This window comes from Alligator mississippiensis, chromosome 5 (assembly GCF_030867095.1).
Source record: "Alligator mississippiensis isolate rAllMis1 chromosome 5, rAllMis1, whole genome shotgun sequence".
NCBI lineage: Eukaryota > Metazoa > Chordata > Crocodylia > Alligatoridae > Alligator > Alligator mississippiensis.
The window spans coordinates 9015922-9034364 of record NC_081828.1 but is presented as its reverse complement, the minus strand read 5'-3'; the positions used below and the strand labels follow the sequence as shown (position 1 = coordinate 9034364).

Sequence of the window (18443 nt, the reverse complement as noted above, 5' to 3'; positions counted from 1 at the left end):
CTGGAATAGGGCTCTCATTACTAAATGGCAGGTCATTTTACCTCTGCAGTTTCACTGGATGAAGATCTGATTTAAAAAAGGTCCCAAAATGTTGAACTTAAATTTCCTTACGTATTGCTTATGCGTAGGCAGAGGTTGGTAACCTTTTAGGAGTGGAGGGTTGAACTAACAGCTCAGCCTAAAGACAGACACCCACTTCCTACCCTGCTGCTGCTGTTTTCTCCACCCCTGGCATGGCTGCTGCCAGTGCTCTAGCTTCACAGGCTTGATGCGATTGCTTAGCGGGCCAGCCCCAGCCCATGGGCCATAGGTTACCAACCGCTGGCATAGTAAAAATGCATCCAGCTCACTAGAACACAAGGGAATAATGGTGAAAGCACAAGAGTAATGAGACCTGCAGAAATTCTTTTAAGCAAAGACCCAACTTGACCTTTCACTTCGATTCTCTCAGTTGGAGAATTGGAATTACCTGTAATGCAATCAATGAATGGTGTCCAAGTATTGATTTCAACAGGGAATTGAATTGAGAAATTTACTCAAACTACCTTCTCTGTTTTATGACTTCCGCAAACACTGCAAAGACGTGTTGCTGTGAAATAGGCTTCAAGAACCCGTGTCAGCTTCTGAGAAGTGACCCGCGTTGAGAAATGGAGAAGTGGGCAAGGTGGAAAAAGTAGCAGGTTTTCTTCATAATAAGAAACGGGACAGGGAAGTAAGGCTTTGTTCATTACAATCCTAGCCGCCTTAATAATTTCTTCCCTACCATATAGCTGTGGAAACCCGGCTTCCTTATGTCCTAAGACTTTATGGTGGGCTAAACACTTGGCAGCAGCTTCAGAAAAGTTGAAATACGGATGTTAAACGAGGAAAAACATGAACAATCGTGTGGGAGGGTTTTGTTCATTTGTTCTTATTCTGCTCTAAAACCTCAGCCTTGCTATGGGTCCCACAACAGATGCATTGTGGGACTGTGGAGGTGTAGTCAGAGGGTTGGGATCCCACAACAGGTGCACTTTGGGACTGTGGAGGTGCAGCTGGAGGGATGGACCCTGCCAGAGGTGCATTGTGGGACTGAAGGTGCAGTGGGAGGGTTGGGAATCTCACAACAGGTGCATTGTGGGACTGTGGAGGTGCAGCCGGAGGGTTGGGATCCCACAACAGGTGCATTGTGGGACTGCGGAGGTGCAGCGGGAGGGTCTGGCCGGCGGTGCTCCCGGGGGCTGCGGGCAGCTGACGGCAGGGCCGAGCGATTCGGTGATGCGCCTGGCTCCGGCTGTCTCGGGAAGTGCGCGGTGCTGCCCCCCCGCCCGAGGGAGAGAAGTCCCAGCGGGCGGGACCCGGCCTGGCCCCGCCCCCCGCGCTGGCCCCGCCCCCGCCCCGTCTGCGCACGCGCGGTGCCTGCGGCGCGGCGGCCCCTCAGCGCGTCCTGCGGGCGGGAGGCCGAGGTGGGCCCGGGCGGCCTGTGCGCCCCGCACATGGGCAGGGGCCCGCGTCCGGCTGGGGCTGGGGCGCCCAGACAGGGCGAGAGTGTGAGTGTGTGATGTCATGTGCCTGCCTGCCTGTCTGTCTGTGTGTCAGGGGGGAAGGGTGTCTGGTGCCTGCGTGTGTCTTGTGTGTCTGTGAGGTGATGTGTGGGGTGTCTCGGGGAGGGGAGGGGGTCTGGTGTGTGTGCACACCTGCGTGTGTGTCTGTGGGATGTGATGTGTGTGTGTGTGGGGGGGTGCCTGGTGTGCATCCACACCTGTGTGTGTGCCTGTGGGGGGAGAGTGCGATGTGTCTGTGGGGGTAGTCTGGTGTGTGTGTCTGGTGTGTAGGGGGAGGTGTCAGGCTCCCGTGTCTGCCCACGGTGGGGAGGAGCGGGGCCCCGGGCCGTGGCTGCAGTAGCCCCTGGGCTCTGTCTGCGGGGGGGGGGGGGGGGTGTCAGCCCCAGCTGTGTGATCTGCAGCCCAGGTGCTTGCAGCAACTCTGCCCAGCTCCTAGGAGTCCTGAGCAGGCTGCTGCGCCTGGCTTGCCGTCTGGGGAGGTCTTGGCCTGTGTCACACCAGGCATCTGCAGCCTCACCTGTGCCTCCGTCTCACTTTGTTCAGGGCGGCATCCTCAGAAGTTCAGGAGCCAGCATGATCAGCCGGAGACCCAAGAAAAGCCCCCAGGCAAAAGGCCAGGGAGCTGCTGCGGCGAAGCAGGTAAGGGAAGGTCTCGCACCACCGGACTGGCACTCGCAGTGCCACCCTCCCTCATGGACCCTGCGATGCCTGCTACTTAATGAGTTCTCTGCTTTTCCCCAACCTTGTGGGTCTTTCCTTGGCAGTGGCAGGGAGCTGACGCCAGCTATCGCAGCAATCAAGGCATTAGAAACAGAAAGGCTGCAAGACTTGTTGTCTCAGTGTCTTGCTCTGTGCCTGCCTGCCTGATGACTCATTCCCACGATAAGGCTGTGCTGAAACCACTTTGAAATTTCTCTAGCATCTCCCTAGATGCTGGTTAGACTTGAGAGAGCTGGAGCTCAATCAGGACAGAATCCAGGTGCGAGCCTGAGGAGGGGCCAGGGTGTGCCTGGAGATAGCGTGGAGTTGTCAGGGAATAGTTTTAGGTGAAGCTTTAAAAATGAGAAGGAGCTTGAAAGTCAGTGAGAGAGAGGAAAGCAAATATATTTGGTATCAGGTAAATATGGAGATGTTTGCTATGACTTGTGGTGATAGGAAAGGGAGGTTGGAATTAAAAAACAAAACAAAAACCAGAAAGATAGGAAGTTAGATGAAGAAACTATGGACTGATATGTTTATAATAGAGTTACAGCTGACCCATTTTCAGTCAAGCCCCTAGTGCAGCCAGGTAAGCTGGAATCAGACAGAGCTCCAAGAGCATAGTAGTTGTGTGTGGGTGTTTTTTTCCAACGAGCTGAACTAGAAATGCTTCTTTCTCTTCTCTGCATGTCTGTTATTGCATCCATAATTGCATCAGGTTAGTACTGTACTACAGTTTACATTTCAGAATTAAATATATGTTTATGTATGTTACTTACATCTTATCAAGAAGAAAAGATGCGAAGAGTGAAGAAAATCAAAGAAGTTAAAAGACTAAACAGTAAATCCAAGATTTTGAAATGGACAAGATATTCAGGCCTCCTGGCAAATGCACGCTAGTTTCTTGCACTGTATTTTCCAGTATCTTGTTAATTTGCAAATGATCCCTGCTCTGGACTGCTTTACATTATATCTGCTATGCACTGTTCTCTACGTCAGTCTGAAGTGCTTCCCCGTGCTTTCCCTAGAATACCTGTTTGATACCTGATGAGTTTAGCGAAAGCTTAATTTATGGTGACAGTGAGGAACTTGGAGCCAGAACTCTGGTGTTACAGGTCATTTGTAGTGTGACAATGAGCAGATCACACACAGGCCTGCCCCTGATTACTCATTTGTAAAAGGTACGCATTATTAAATAGAGCTTTGTATCTTCAGAGCATTAAACAAACATTGGGCAAAAATTTTCTCAGTTTTCTTCCCTGTTTATCTGGAAGAGAGAGAGAGGAGTAGCAGCGGTAGCCATACTGCTGGGGATTAGCTGATTTATCCAGAGACATGTAGCGAATCAAGGGTAATACCAGGCTTAGTAAATTAATTACTGGCTCTCTGTTCTGTGCCTGATGCTCTTCATTATGCTATCTTGCGTTAATACCCAATCCAAAGGGGTGAATTAAACTCAGTTCATAGTTATAATGCACTTTGAGTTCCTTGAATAAAAGGTGCCACAGAAATGGAACGTTGTTTCTGGATCTTGTTCCATCACAAATAATCCTGAGAGACTTGCATATTGGGGTTTTTTTGTCTATAAGTTTATTGTAGAACAGCTCCCATCCAGGAGAGCACAATATAGCTGCAGATGCGCTCTCAGCCTGAAGAAGGGTGTTTGTACCCGAAAGCTTGCCAAGAACAGTTTTTACAACTATTTCACTTGGTCTAATAAAAAATATCAGATGAATCCAAAGAACTTTGTCATAGAAAAACTAATATGCAATATGCACGTATTGGACTGTGCAGCAGCATTTTTGTTTAGAATTCCTTTATGCAGCTTCAGGTAGAGGCTAAATAACGGTAGATAATTTCAGCTTTCCTGTTTTGGACACTTATTTTTCATTTCCGAGTCTAAGTTCAGCTGGGGCGATATTATGACAAGCAACATTCAAGGAAGTGGTGGTATTTTTTCAGTAGGTGACATTCTTTCTCTGTATCGATACTGAACCAGTACTCTAATGCTGTGGTTCTCAACCTTTTTAGGCTTGAGACACTCCTCAGTAGTCTAAAGGCACCCCTTAGAAAATGCCAGCTCTTACTTTTCACTCCTTTTTAACCGCAGAGAAAAAATAGAGCAGTTTTTCTGTTGTGGCAAACTCAGAAATATCACAGCAGGTCAGAATGGCTTTAACACTATGGTTTCCTATTTGAAATCTGGGTTTATCTTGTGAATCATGTTTGCACATGCTGCAGCACCTTGGTTGAGCGTCAGTGCTCTAATGTCATGGAATACTAGACTCCAGAGGTGCCATCTTTTAAAGCAGCATTTCTCAACCATTGGGTCTCAAGAATATTTGAAAGAGTCACAAACAGACTTTAAAAATGGGCCAACAAACATTAAAAATAGATTCTTCTATAAAGGAGAAGAATGTGGGAAACTGTGGCTTTTCTCTTGCAGGCTGGAGAGTTTCAGACTGCAAGGGGCTGCTTTATGTTGCCCATGCCCCACACGTGCAGTTTCCTGCCTATACACCCACTCCCTACCCCACGTACTGTGAGTGGGGGGCAGTGGGTTGGAAGCAAGGGGACTGGCCACTGATGTTTACAAACGGGTCCTGGTAACAAAAATGGTTGAGAACCACTGTTTTAGAAGAGACAGAGCACTGTAGTCTTTGTCCTCCTTTGGCATGTTTTGGAGGAAAAGGAGAATCACCCCTAGGGTTTTGGCCAGAGTCTAGTTTGTATAATATTCTTACCTGATTCCCCTTTTTAGCTTTGTTTAGCTTTGGTGGCATTCGCTTCCTGCCATTAGCAACTATACATTGTTGTAATGTGGTTCTGAACTGTTGCTGGCTCTTCCCTGACTGCACTTCCTTGTGCAATGGAACATTTGTATCTACGACTGTATGCATACCACATTTAGTCAAGTAGAAGATGATCCTGATTATAAGAACAACCCCTTGAATAATTAGATTCTATATATGAAAAAATTATAAATTTGTTATAATTTTCCAGGCATAGAGTCTAATGAATGGAGGTTTGCCTTGAATTTGTTTAACTAGATTGTTGAGAGAGAGATGAAGATAGTCTTTGCAGTGCTCATTTATCATATTTATATGGTATGAAGAGTAATAAATATAAGTTACTCTTTTAGATTTGATGGAATCTCCCTGCTGAAATGTTACCCTACATATCACTAAAATATTTTAACATTATTTCACATACTTGATCCTCTTGTTTGAGCAACTAAGTGCCCACCTCAGAAGGCTTATTCACTGCTTCCCTTCAGTAACGTACCTAGTTTCATTTTTGTATGTCTCCTTGCTTGCTTTGCATTAGTAGTCAAATTATAGGGCATCATAGTTAAGAACTCCACCATGGTATCCATGTGATCTTTGAATGCAGAATACATGGAGATGTTTAAGCAGTGCAGGTGGATTGATATTTTAAGTTGGTCCCTGTTCTCACTGGAATATTTTCCCTTGGTTTCAGCTGGGGCTGTTTGTAGATTTTAATCCTGAAGAAATGCTGCTGGATTTAGAAGGCGGTGATGAAGGAGACCTAGAAGCAGAGCTTGCTGCTATCACTGGAGAGAAGGTGACAGAAAGGAAATCAAAACCAAAAGGAAAAAGTAAGTTTCTGGTGCTGAGTTTTGCCTAGTGAAGAACCAAATTATTAATGTAAATTAAGAGATCCTAATTTACAGAAGTCGCTTCTTTCTGGATATTTTCATCTACTAATATGGGTAGTACCCAAAATTGCTTTATCACCCAGAGAGATTTAAAAGTATTTATCTTTTTTGTGTCCACTCTACTGTGAAAGATCTAAGTTGTGTAGAAGCAAGAGTAAGAGGTGGCTTTATTGTAGTCTTTAACTGTCCAGGAAAAGTGAAGATTTCTGACAGCACAGTGACCATTAATTTAGTGTACAAAGACGTGCTAAGATTCAATGGTGGAAGTAGAAGATTCAAGATGGAAATAAGGAGTGTAAGGTAGAAGTGCACCAATATATCAGTTGGGTATTTAGACTAGATAACTATATTTTGAAGTGAATAGTGGCTTTTTAGACTAAAGATTTGCGGTCTTTAAAATAATAACATATTCTTTCAGCATGCATCTCCTTTTAAATTTTGCTTTAGCAGAAATTCTGTTATATGAAATTATTTGGAGGTTTTTTTAAACTGGCCGTCAAATAAAGAATCCTCTTTCTAGCCTTCCTAGCTAATATTTGTTACACAGCATTGAGTAAAAGACTTAAAAGAATCTGGTAATGTTCTTAGCCTGCAAGGACATGTTTTACACCTGTGTAAGAGGAAATAGATGTCCTTTTGTCATCAAGTCTGCTCTCTCTTTCTCTTGGGCCCTTTCAGTAGTTAGCACAGAATTAACTACAGCAGCTCAGGTCTTAATTCTCAGATGATTAGATCTTTAGCTCCTATGTTCTACAAATCACTTATGAGATATATAGTTAAGTGGTTTTTGTGACATCTAGAAGTCAAGAACTTTGAAGCACTACCCTCTTTTCAGATACTGGCTTTTTCTTTGGCCCAGTCAAAGCATTTAACTCTCTCTTTTCAGTCTTTCTATCTGTAAAATGAAGATAAAAGTTTACAGGGTGTTGCAGATTAATTAATGTGTTAATGCTTGCTATGACCATTGAAAGCTTATAACTAACATGTGTGAGGGGTAGATGTATTACAGGGCTGTTGCTTGATCACTACAGCCCTTTCTTTTCTGAAACAACAACTGTAGGTCTAATCCCCCTTTTGCTTACCAAAGAGCAGAAACCCACGTCTCTGAAAGGAAAGAATTAGACAAGTGCAACCAGGCTGCTGGGAGTGGTAGGAGGAAATTCATTTGGGAATGAGCCTAGCATCCAAATGGAGCAGGTACCAAAGAATGATCGGACAAAAAGTACGATGGGCATAGGAAAAGGAGGGATCAGGGAAGTAAAGTAGGAAGGAATTAAAAGGAGTAAGGATCAGAAGAGAGGATGTAAGAAAAGGGAAATTATTCAAATAACAGCAAGGAGATTGAGTAGAAGTGTGTTGGAAAGGTGAGCAGCGGCAAAGGAACATTTTTCCTGGACTGTGCTGGATCTTTACTTTCAGTGCTGTGTGTGTCCGTTGTGGAACTGCTGTAGATCAAGGAAGGAAATTATTTCCTGTTGGCAGTGAACATCTTTTCCCTTGTAATACTGTAATGGAGTGGCGAGTGTTTCCTGCTGTGTTTTTAAACAGAGCCAAGTATAGATTCATAGATGCTAGGGTCGGAAGAGACCTCAACAGATCATTGAGTCCGACCCCCTGCCCAGGCAGGAAAGAGCGCTGGGGTCAGATGACCTCAGCCAGATGCCTAACCAGCCTTCTCTTAAAGACCCCCAGGGAGGGGAGAGCACCACCTCCCTTGGAAGCCCATCCCAAATTTTGGCCACCCTTAGCAGGAAAAAGTTTTTCCTGCTATCTAGCCTAAATCTGCCTCTGTCAGTTCGTGACCATAGTGGGCCCTTGTGCTTACTGCACCAGTGCCTTGTACAGGAGCATGAATGCCTTCTTAACTCTACTGAAAATGCCTTGGCTGACACTTCCTTGAATCACATTTGCCTTTTTCACGGCTGCATCACATTATTAGCTTATTCTTCCTGTGATCAACTAATGCATCGAGCTCTTCCTCTTCCCCTTGCATTTCCAACTGATAAACTCCCCAGTTTATAGCATAAATTCTTATTAGTCTCTATGTGCATGACCTTGTACTTTATACTATTCCTTTTCTTCCTATTTCTATTACTCCAGTCATCCATTTCTTTCCCTATGACATTCTAGCCCTTTTGTATTGGCATTGTTTCTTGACCTTGTGTCATTGGGAGATTTCCTTAGCACTCCTACTTCTTGTGCCACGGTCATTAATGAAAAAAAATATAAAATAGGACCCAAGACCCTGATCTTTGAGAAACTCAGCTTGCAGCCTCCCCTCAGCCATAGACTTCTCTTAGAATGACCTGTTTTCAACAATCGGGTCCTTATGCACATTTCTTCTTCCCATCTTTTTCAGCTTAACCAGTATTGGATGTTACCGAATGTTTTACAGAGAGAAATACATTTATCTCACATTACTCTAGAAATTCAGTTATTTCAAAGGGAGGTAGTTGGGTGGGTTTGTAAGTAAACTTAAGTCACTTCTGTCCCATTTTCCTGTTACCTCAATCCTTCATTCTTTCCTTCAAAATTTGTTTGGAAGCCTTGAGTGCCATTGAAGTCAGACTAGTGGACCTGCAGTTTGCAAGATCTGATTCATGTTGATTTCTGGCAATTCTCATTTATCCTCTGCTTTCCTCATTTCAAAGATGTAGGTTTCTTTGCCAGTCAGTCCTTTTCACCTTTTCTTGTACTGCCTTTACCTTCCCCTCTACTTATGCTTATTATCCTTTTAGAGTGGTTAGTCATTCAGGTAGGTCTGAACTCTGTCCTACAAGTTTCTCCCCTTGCTTGAGATACAAGCTTCAGGTTGTTTTTACACTTCTGATTAAGAGAACATCTGAACTTTTTTTGCATTTAGGTTGTTGAATTCATCACTCCTCTTGTCTTTGCTAATTACCCCCTTTGTTTCTCAGAGTTTATCCTTTTGCAGTCAAGAACCAAAGTGACAGACTGTTTTTTGTTTAGCCTTCCACTTAATTTAAACTGAATCTGCTGTGATCACTTGATTCAAACCAGCTCTTTTTGTACCATCTTCAATGCATACAAAAGCCTAGTAATGATAGCATCACCTTCTGTTTGTTTAGTGACTGCTTAGTGAAGAAATCTCTCAGCTTTTGCATCCAGGAGTAACTAGGTCTTGCCATTATTAGCAGCATTTGTTCTCTACTTTGAGTCTGGGAAGCTGAAGTCTTTCATAACAATGCAGCCCTCAGTACTATTTATCTCTAATAACATTACAGCAATCTCCAGCAAGATCTGTCCAGGAGGAGAGAGTCTGTAACAGACATTTAACACTGCTTTCCAAAGTGATTTTGACCTAAACAGATTGTTTTATCCATACTGTGCTGTCTCATTTCTTTAATGAATTGCATCATGAATGCACAGTGCTAATGACTGCTTTTCTTTCTTTTTTTTTCTTTCTTGAACTGTACAAATCCTTCAACTCCTGTGTTCCAGGCATGACTGCTATTTTATTATGGCTTTATAATTCCTATAATGATACGGTTCATGTCCTGCACCAGTAGTTCTGGTCTTTCCTTTTGTTGCCTAGGCTTCTCACATTAGTTCACTGATCTCATCCAGTTTCCTAGCTGGAATAGTAGGTATAGCTTTTCCCTTTACTGTGTCACCTGCCTAACTTCTGCTCTTGTTTCTCTCTACTCTCCATTCGCCTACCCTCTGTGTTCCTTTATCCTTTGTCTCAATTGATAGTTCTTGTCCTGTGTTTCCAACAGGGACCTCTCTTATTGGAGAGTTACAGGAAACTCTCCAACTTTATGCAGCACATTTCCTAGTTTAAACTTCTTCTTATCAGCCATGCCATCCTTTGTCATAGAAAGCCAGTAAGTTGGGTCCATGTTTTGAGACGAATCCTCTTTCCATGAGTGCCTCACAGGCTGCGTCCACATGAGTATGCACATTTGTTTCCCCCAGGGCAAGAAGCAGTGGCACACCTTGTGTGCTGCTAGTTGTCCCTAGGGAGTGCCTGTGCCACGCACCCTCTGGCATGCAGCAGATTACCCCAGGTTTCATAGTTTGTAGGGTCGGAAGGGACCTGAGCAGATCATCAAGTCCAACCCCCTGCCATGGCAAGAAGGAGTACTGGGGTCAAACGACCCCAGCAAGGTGTTCATCTAGCCTCCTCGTAAAGACCCCCAGGGTAGGAGCCAGCACCACTTCTCTTGGAAGTTGGTTCCAGATCCTAGCTGCCCTGACAGTGAAGTAGCGCCTCCTGATGTCTAGTCTGAACCGACCCTCTGCCAGCTTGTGACCGTTATTTCTAGTCACTCCTGGTAGTGCTTGGGGGAACAGGGGCTCCCCCAATGCCTGCTGGTCCCCTCTGACTACCTTGTAAATGGCCACTAGGTCCTACTCAGCCTTCTCTTGTGGAGGCTGAACAGGTTCAGGTCCCGTAGCCTCTCCTCGTAGGGCCTGCCCTGCTGCCCCCGACCATGCGAGTGGCCTTCCTCTGGACCCTCTGCATGTTGTTCACATCCCTCCTGAAGTGTGGCACCCAGAACTGGACACAGTACTCCAACTGCGGCCTGACCAGTGTCGCATAGAGGGGGAGGATCACCTCCTTGGACCTGCTTGTGATGTATCTGTGGATGCATGACAAGGTGCGGTTGGCCTTCCTGACCGCATCCCCACGCTGTCGGCCCATGTTCATTTTGGCATCAATAATGACTCCAAGATCCTTTTCTGCCTCTGCACTGACAAGAAGGGAGTTCCCCGGCCTGTAGGTCTGCTGCTGGTTCTTCCTCCCTTCTAGCGTGCCCACTTCCCCCCACATCTTAGTGTCATCTGCGAATTTGAACAGGGTGCTTTTTACCCCCTCATTCAAGTCGCTTATGAAGATGTTGAACAGTGCAGGCCCGAGGACCAAGCCCTGGGGACCCCACTGCCCACATCCCTTCAAGCCGAAAATGACCCATCCACCACCACTCTCGGGGTGCGGCCTTCCAGCCAGTTAGCGACCCATCTGACTGTGTAGATGTCGACGCCACAGTCCCCTAGTTTTTTAATGAGAATTGGGTGAGAGACCGTGTCAAAGGCCTTCCTGAAGTCCTGAAAGACTACATCCACTGCTACCCCTGCATCTAAGGATTTTGTGACCTGGTCATAGAAGGCCACCAGGTTGGTCTGACAGGACCTGCCTCGAATGAACTGCATGTGACACCCCACTTTTTCTTTGTGCAGTTTTTTTTGATCCCAGGATCTCCACAGTGGTCAAACATCAGGCATTGAGCCAGGTGGGGATCTACATTATCTTCTTGCACCTTCCCCACTGAAGATGACCTGAGCATTGAGTCATTTTAAGCATCTTTCCTGGCTTACTGTAGCAGTCTTTGATACATGCCAGCAGGAACCTTGTAGTGTCATTTTTCTCCGCACGAAGGGTAGCCCATCTAATTTTTCCCACTGCCATTTTTTTTTAGGCTCAGCTCCACATCTTGTGTCCTTGCTACTAGCAGGTAGGAGTAGGCACTTGTGTTCTCTGGATCTACTTTGAGAAAAGACCTGTTAACTCTTCTTTATGACAGGGGTCTCCAGTCGGGGAACCTGCCTCTTCCCACGAGTCAGATGCCGCAGGTTACTCAAATACTGTACATCCTGTTCTGTCATTGTTGCAAATCTGGCTTTTTCAATATTATAAATAAAAAAAAAAAAGTCTTAAAATATGCCTTGTCTGCTTCCATCATTAGCTTCAGAGGCTGGAGTTTGACTAGGAGAGAGCAGCTGAAAAGTTTGAATTTGTTTCCATTAGACAAAAGAAAACAACGGGATGGGGAGAGACGGGGTTTTATTGGGCATAGTGAGCTGTGTGGTCAGGTTGCCATTGCCTCATGAAAACTTCTCCTCATTTCTCTGGCAAGCCATATTTTTACTGTTCTCTGGATGACTTGGCTAATACAAATGGGTAAGGGAAACTCCCCAAAGAGGAAGAGCATGTTTCAGAGCATTTGGATCCCATATTCTTTGGTTCTTGTGAGGCAAGTCTCAATTTCCTAGGGATAAAATTCCATTTAACCATGAAAGCTGCTGCTGGTAGATACAATTGATTTGATTCAAGCCTTTCTCGTGTTATTGGAATTCCTGCCATTAACCAAAGAACTGATCCCAAAACTCCCAGTTGGTATGCCTGACCTCTTGTTGGGGAGCTTTGTGCTAAGTTATTTTCCTCCCTCCCACCTACTATAGGTGGCACTAGCTAGAAAAAACACTGCTGTCAGTTTGCATCTTGCTGGTGGGGATTAGAAGTGGGGAAAGACCATGGACAAAGGAAAGTAGAAGAAAGGACAGCAAAACAAATGAAAACCAGATGCACAGGAAAGAGAAAAGACACTGTGAGAGGAAGGCCATAAAAAGAGAGGAAAGTTGTAATGTGATGAGGAGATGCAGCTAATACATCTGGGATGGAGCAGAACAAGAGATGCAAGTGAAGATGCTATAGCCAGTACAAGACCTGGGACCCACTCCACCAGCTTCACTCGTTTGCTGCTCAGAAAAAAATGCTGTCCCCTAGTTGAAAAGGAAAAGGGGCAGGCTTCTCCCCATTTCCTTTGTTCAGTGCCTGTGTGCTTTAGCATTTATCTTGCAACCATTTGCCTGGGTCTCAGGGTTGATCTGTGTTTGGTTGCCTTCTTCAGCCCCTCTGCCTATGGATCATATTGAAAAGATGGCTGCAGAGTGCATGAAGGACCTGAATGAAGATGAGGAGGGAACAGAGGATGAAGATTTAGAGGAGGATACAGATCTTTTGGTAGGTGCAGAATTCTGTTGTGCAAAATGTCTTTCATGGGTAACTCCCGAGACTATCAAAGCCCGTTAGCTCTTAGAGAAATTCAGATATTGCAAACTTCACAGATGTGGTTTTGGATGGCCAGATCTTCTCCAAAAGGGGTGGTGATACACACGAGTATGTACTTGTGAAGAAGGGAAAACGCAAGGAATCCCAGTCCATGCCAGTTATGGGTGAAAAATCCCTGCCGGCAATTATGCAGGTTACAATCAAGATGTCAGCTAGTCTGTTCCTATCATAAGCAGGGTTTAAGGCACCTTATCTTTAAGATAAAATTATTCCTGTGTGGTGGAAAAGTGACCTGTAGGTAGCTAAGCGTAGGGAAGGGGGAGATAAATTGCATTTGTTACAGTAATTAGTGACGGAGAACTATCTAGAGCAGGGCTGTCCAACTTCTAGGCCCCAAGGGGCTGTGTACCAGGTGTACTGTGCCAGTGCTCCTCCCTGCTCCCCCCCCCTTTCATCCTCAGTTTCCCATGCTCGTACACTGTCCTGTCCCCTGGGGCAAAGGCAGAAAGCAGTAGCTGAAGAAGAGAAGGGGGAACCCTGAGACTGGCTGCTGTTGCTATTGCATCCAGAGCAATGGGGAGAGCAGTGGCTGGGTGAGAGTCTGGGGGCTGCACATTAACCCCTCACAGGCCACCAGTTGGACAGCCTTGATTTAGAGGCTCAAAGCTGAGGTTTGGAAGATGCTTTCCACTACCACAACTTCCTACAGCCTTCAACAGAGCAAGGAGCTTCCCAGCGACATGCTGGTGCGTGAGAACTTGGTTTGCATGTTGAGCTGTGAATTATTCAGGGCTGTTTCCAGTTGCAGCCAAAACTGGAACAAACTGAATGAACTGAACTGGCTGAAGTGGAAGCAGGTTTAGAATGTCAGAACTTGGGTTTAAAGTTCAAATGAGGTGCTGGAGGTCTTACTTTTTCCAACTCATTTCTTCCCTCCTCCCCCCAACAGTTAAGGCATCCCTGTTTCCCAGGGAGTTGTATCATTCTTGATACAAATGGCAAATGTTATGCTGGGCCCTTGTCTTAGATAAAAGGCTTTGGTACACGATTCAGTCTTTGCATCATGGCAAGGGGAATGTGTTCCAGTTTTCTGGTTCCTGCAGCATCAGGTTTCACTGCTGAAAGCACTGCATATTCCACAGCAATTGCCTCACTGGTTCTTGTTCTAGGAAGAATTGCAGGAGGTTCTGGGTGAAGATGATGAGGCAGGAAGTGATAAGGATGAGACAGTAGCAATGGAGGTGCCAGCAGCTCCACCCATAATGCAACAGCCACCTGAACAGCAGGCACAGGTAAGAGAGAGCTGTATGTTTGACTTCTCAGTTGCACTGACTCAGTCTCATTATTATAAAGATTTTTTTGGCCAATACTAATGGACAATTATTAACCAGCCATATCAGCTGATACCAATCCAGTCATTGATTTATAGGAATGCAGCCAAGCAGCTTGGAGAGCAGCCTCCTGCTGGTAAGTCTGTGAGGAGGAAATGGGTGTGTTGGGGGCAGATCGAGGCCCCCCACAATGAGGGAATAAGGGGGCGGGGCAGGCACTCCCCAGCCAGAGTGGTGAATGCACCTCTGGACTACTCCTGGGGTTGCAGGTGGCTTGTTCAGGTGGCATGGGGTGGCGCCTTACCATTGTGTGCACCCCCAGAGGAGGCATGGGGGGCATGTGCCCCCCCAGATTTGTGCACAGGGTGAAGGTGGGCTGCCCACTGCGAGCTTGGGGCCAGGGCCTGCACCAGCCTCTTCCCGGCAGGGGGGTTGGGCTGGGGCTGCACTCAGGGCAGGAGGGGGTGGGGTGAGTGACAGCGGCACAGGGAGGGGTGGCTACGGGGAATTATGGAATGGCTATAGCCTGCCCCATAGCTACCCCTCCTAGCACCGCCTACCCCATCCCTGCCTACTTGGACAGCCTCCCCCTGGCTCTGAACCTGCAGCAGGCAGCCTGCCTCTGCCCAGAACACAAATCCGGGGGGGGGGCATGCCCCCCTGGGGTGTGCAGAGTAACAGGGAGTGTGCAGAGCAGCAGGGAGCCACCCCCCCCTCCCCAGCTCCCTCCATGCCCCCCAGATGAGCTGCCTGTGGCTCCATTCTTCTCCCAGGGTCACATTCACCACCCTGGCTGGGCAGCGTCTGTCCCTTTCCCCACTCCCTCTCTCACCATGGGGGCTTCTATCTACCCCCACACACCCCTTCCCCCTCAGACTTACCAGCAGGAGGCTGCTCTCCAAGCTGCCCAGCTGCGTTCCTGGCCGCATGCATGCTGCAGCTGCACACGTGCACACAGCATTTATTGGTAACATTATTGGCCAAAAACTGATGATTGCCGATAATGTTAACTTTCCTTTTATCGGTGCCAGTCCGATATGTGATCGATATATCAGTGCACCTCTAATTATTATAGGATGGCGAGTAAGGCTCTAAAGCAATCTTGTCATCAGCACGTTTCTCTGGAAGTGCTGGTGCTGTACTTGTATCATTCATTTGCTCTGAGCATGAATTTGGTATTTGTGAAAATGAGCGACTAAGAATGCCCACTAGAGCTGAGTTTGCTTGCACACACCTCTCGCTTCTCACTTCCAGCATCCCTGCTACCTCCGTCTCATGAATCTTCCTGCCTTCGACCTGTTCACCAAAATTCAGACTTGGAGCAGCCTTGGAGTCCCTGTCCCAAGGCCTACCCTAGACTGGCTGCCAATGGTGTTGAGCTATGTAGCATTTCAGGATATCTTTCGCCGCAGAATTTGTCTGTTTTTATTGTCAGATTCTCTGTTCAGTTGTCTCTTTGCTTTTGTTGCCCGGTTGTAAAGATTCCAGGACTTCGGTGCATCGTGTGCAAGAATAAATGAACAGGGCCAAGTTTGTATAGTGATGACAGCCGTTATGTCAGTAGCTTGCTGAAAGATCTGTTCGGTTACGGAATGTCTGTAAGCAGTGGATAGCAGATGCTTTAGTTATACTGCTTATGTCGTTGGCTTTGACTTTGCAGCTTGGAGGAGGAGCTAGAAAGAGGAGATCTTGTTGGGGCAGCCAGACGGTGAGCAGTCCTGAAGGGTGTAAACCAACATAGTGAAGAAAATCAACATTCACACCCCAAAATGACCCCCAGTCCCTCCCCCAGGACATGGGGTCTGAAAGACTTCACTGTTCTCCCTTGTCCACTCTTTAACCACATGTCTCTAGTTACTTGGTGACTGTAAGTTTCCTGAATTACTCCACCCACTTTGCTCTATTGCTTCTTTGATGAGAAGCCCAGGGATGGATCTAGGGAGCGTTAGTTCAGTACAAGTGCCCCTCTGTTTCAGAGTGGCTTCCCATTTTGTGCCTCCTACCTTGGTTCCTGTGCCTAGCACTGCTGTATGTGTTACTGTACATAGAAGGTCTGTTCATTTCTATTGAGTACTACAGCATTTTTTGGGGAGGTAAATAATCTGTCTGCCTCTCTCTTGTTTTGAGGTCACATCCTCTTCAGTGGTTTCCAGTGAGCTGCAGCAGATACTAGAGACCAGAATCACTAACTATAAGACGGCTATCTCAAACGCAAAGGAAGCAGGCGAAAGTGCCAAAGCACGGCGGTACGAAAGAGGACTCAAGGTATGTCAGATTCACTAGATGTTTGGGGCTGCTTGTTCTCTAGGCAGGCAGGCTCCTGTTAAACCTACCCTAGAAGAGATCTTGAGAGCTTTTGTGTTATGTTTTGAAAGTGTCTGGGTTCTCTGACTCTGCATGCATTGTGTGGGAGAGAGCGAGCAGAATGTGCCTTGTGACTCCTTTGTAGATGCACTGAGGCTTAAAATGTGTTTCATATAAACACAAATTTCAGCATCAGGATAAATGTATCTTGTTATTTTAGCATCCATGAGGGAAAAATGTTTTGGGCATCTCTTCACAGTGCTTGTAACTCAGTCATTGCAGCACTGTGTGAGGGCTTGAGAGCCTTGACTACCCTCAGCAACCCAAGTCTGTCTTTGTTTTCCAAGCGCTGTGCAAATAGTACATGTATAGGCTGAATGATGAAAATTGAACTTGCTTTTATAAGTACTTTCTATTGTATACTCTCACATGGTGCCATTTACCCAGGGCAGTAAATATGTTTTAAAAACACAGTGGTAGGCTCAGTGGTGAGATTAATTTTCACAAAATATGCACCTTTTATCTAAAAATATGCTATGTGGTAAAGTGTTATCCCAGTAACTTGCACCGATTTGGCATTCAGTAGGTTTGCAGAATGTGTAATTAAAATGTCCTTTTCTGACCAAACATGCAACTGGCTCAGATTCAGCATTGACACTTATGGAGGGACCTGATTGTGACCTATAATTATTACCTTGACCAGTGTCACTTTTTTTAACTAAATTTTTAGAGCGTTCCTAGAATCTGTAGCTGTTTAAGTTTCCTTTTCTCAGTACTAAACTTCCACTCCATCGGTTGAATCGCTTGTCTGTGACAAGGGAAGAGTTCCTTCTCCGAGTCCCTTAGCTGTGCTTGGAAATGGAAATTGAACAGTCGCTTTACCCATTTCGACAATTTTCAACTGCAGCATTTCCTTTTTCTTCAGTTTTCCCACAGCTTTGGCACTTCCCAGCCAGGTGGCAGCATTTGCTTTTAAGTCTGCAGTGACAGGTGTTGTTGCTACTTTCCTTCTTCCTCTCCCTCAGCATTTCAGACCGTATCTAAAACTGCATTGTTCAGCAAAGCTTCACGGCTCCATGGTGCCCACTGAGGGAGGCTATAACTGTAAACTGCTAAAAGGTTTAGAACAAAAAGGAAGCCATATCCAAGGGACAAATGTGCACGCTGGAAGAACTGTGTGCTGGTGGGGGTGTAAATATACAGTAATTGTGTGACCTTTCTTATGGGGAAACCCCAGAAAGCAAAAAAAGCCTGCTTCACCAAAACCAGAAACTTAATATCCCGCTGAGGCTTTATATGCATTTATAACATGCCATCCAAGGTAAGGCATTTTCACACACTTTGTCACTTCCCTCAAAGCCCTGGTGCCACACACAAGATCAGTAGATCAGAGTTCCCTTCTAGATCCACATTTTCTCTTTAATAGGCCAACTTACTTTCTACAGGGTATTGTGGTGGGTGTTTCCAGGCTCCTGGAGCTGCATCCAGCAACCCCCAAGTCTTTTGCCTTTTGCCTGGGAAGATGATGATAAACCAGATTCTGTGCATCACTGGAACCCACCTCTCTCTCAGCCACTCCCAAGTAGCTTTACAAGCACTGATACATCAAAGGATGGGAGCGTGGGTTGTCTAACAGCACAAATTCCAACCTGACAGTGCTTTTATTTCTCATTTCCTGTCACTATTTTAACCAATGAGCTGACTCTGTAGCGCAGTGGTTCTCTTGTTATACTTGAGGCACCCCTTGGAAAATGCCAGTTCTTAGCTTTCACTCTTTTTCATAGTGGAAAAAAAATAATAATAGAGCAGTTCTTCCGTTGGAAAGAACTTGGGAAGACCACAGCAGGCCAGAATGGTTTTGACACTTTGGATTCCTATTGGAAATCTCTCTATTTATCCTGTGACTTATGTAGGTGTTTATACCTCTAAAAGTGCTGTTATTGAACAGCTCTTCATGGCACCCTCACTGCTCTAGTAGGAGGGAAATGTTTGGTTTGCCCTGAAATCCATGGTACTTTGTGGTCTGTTAAGGAGCCCTTATAAAGGGGATGGTGTTAGTGGTTGACGCA

The 18443-nt window shown here is 45.9% G+C and overlaps 1 protein-coding gene across 3 annotated transcripts in view; it reads left to right on the top strand.

Annotated features, from left to right (window-relative positions):
- Positions 1-1346: 1346 nt before the first annotated feature.
- Positions 1347-18443, top strand: part of CC2D1B (coiled-coil and C2 domain containing 1B) — a 48518-nt gene continuing 31421 nt past the window's right edge. The window contains exons 1-6 of one of the 3 annotated variants that reach the window (XM_006262230.4): positions 1347-1445; positions 2088-2183; positions 5724-5862; positions 12579-12691; positions 13909-14031; positions 16198-16335. In XM_006262230.4, the coding sequence (XP_006262292.3) occupies positions 2118-2183; positions 5724-5862; positions 12579-12691; positions 13909-14031; positions 16198-16335 (579 nt within the window). In that variant the 5' untranslated portion in view covers positions 1347-1445; positions 2088-2117. The other 2 variants (XM_019479196.2, XM_019479197.2) reach the window with 2 other exon arrangements.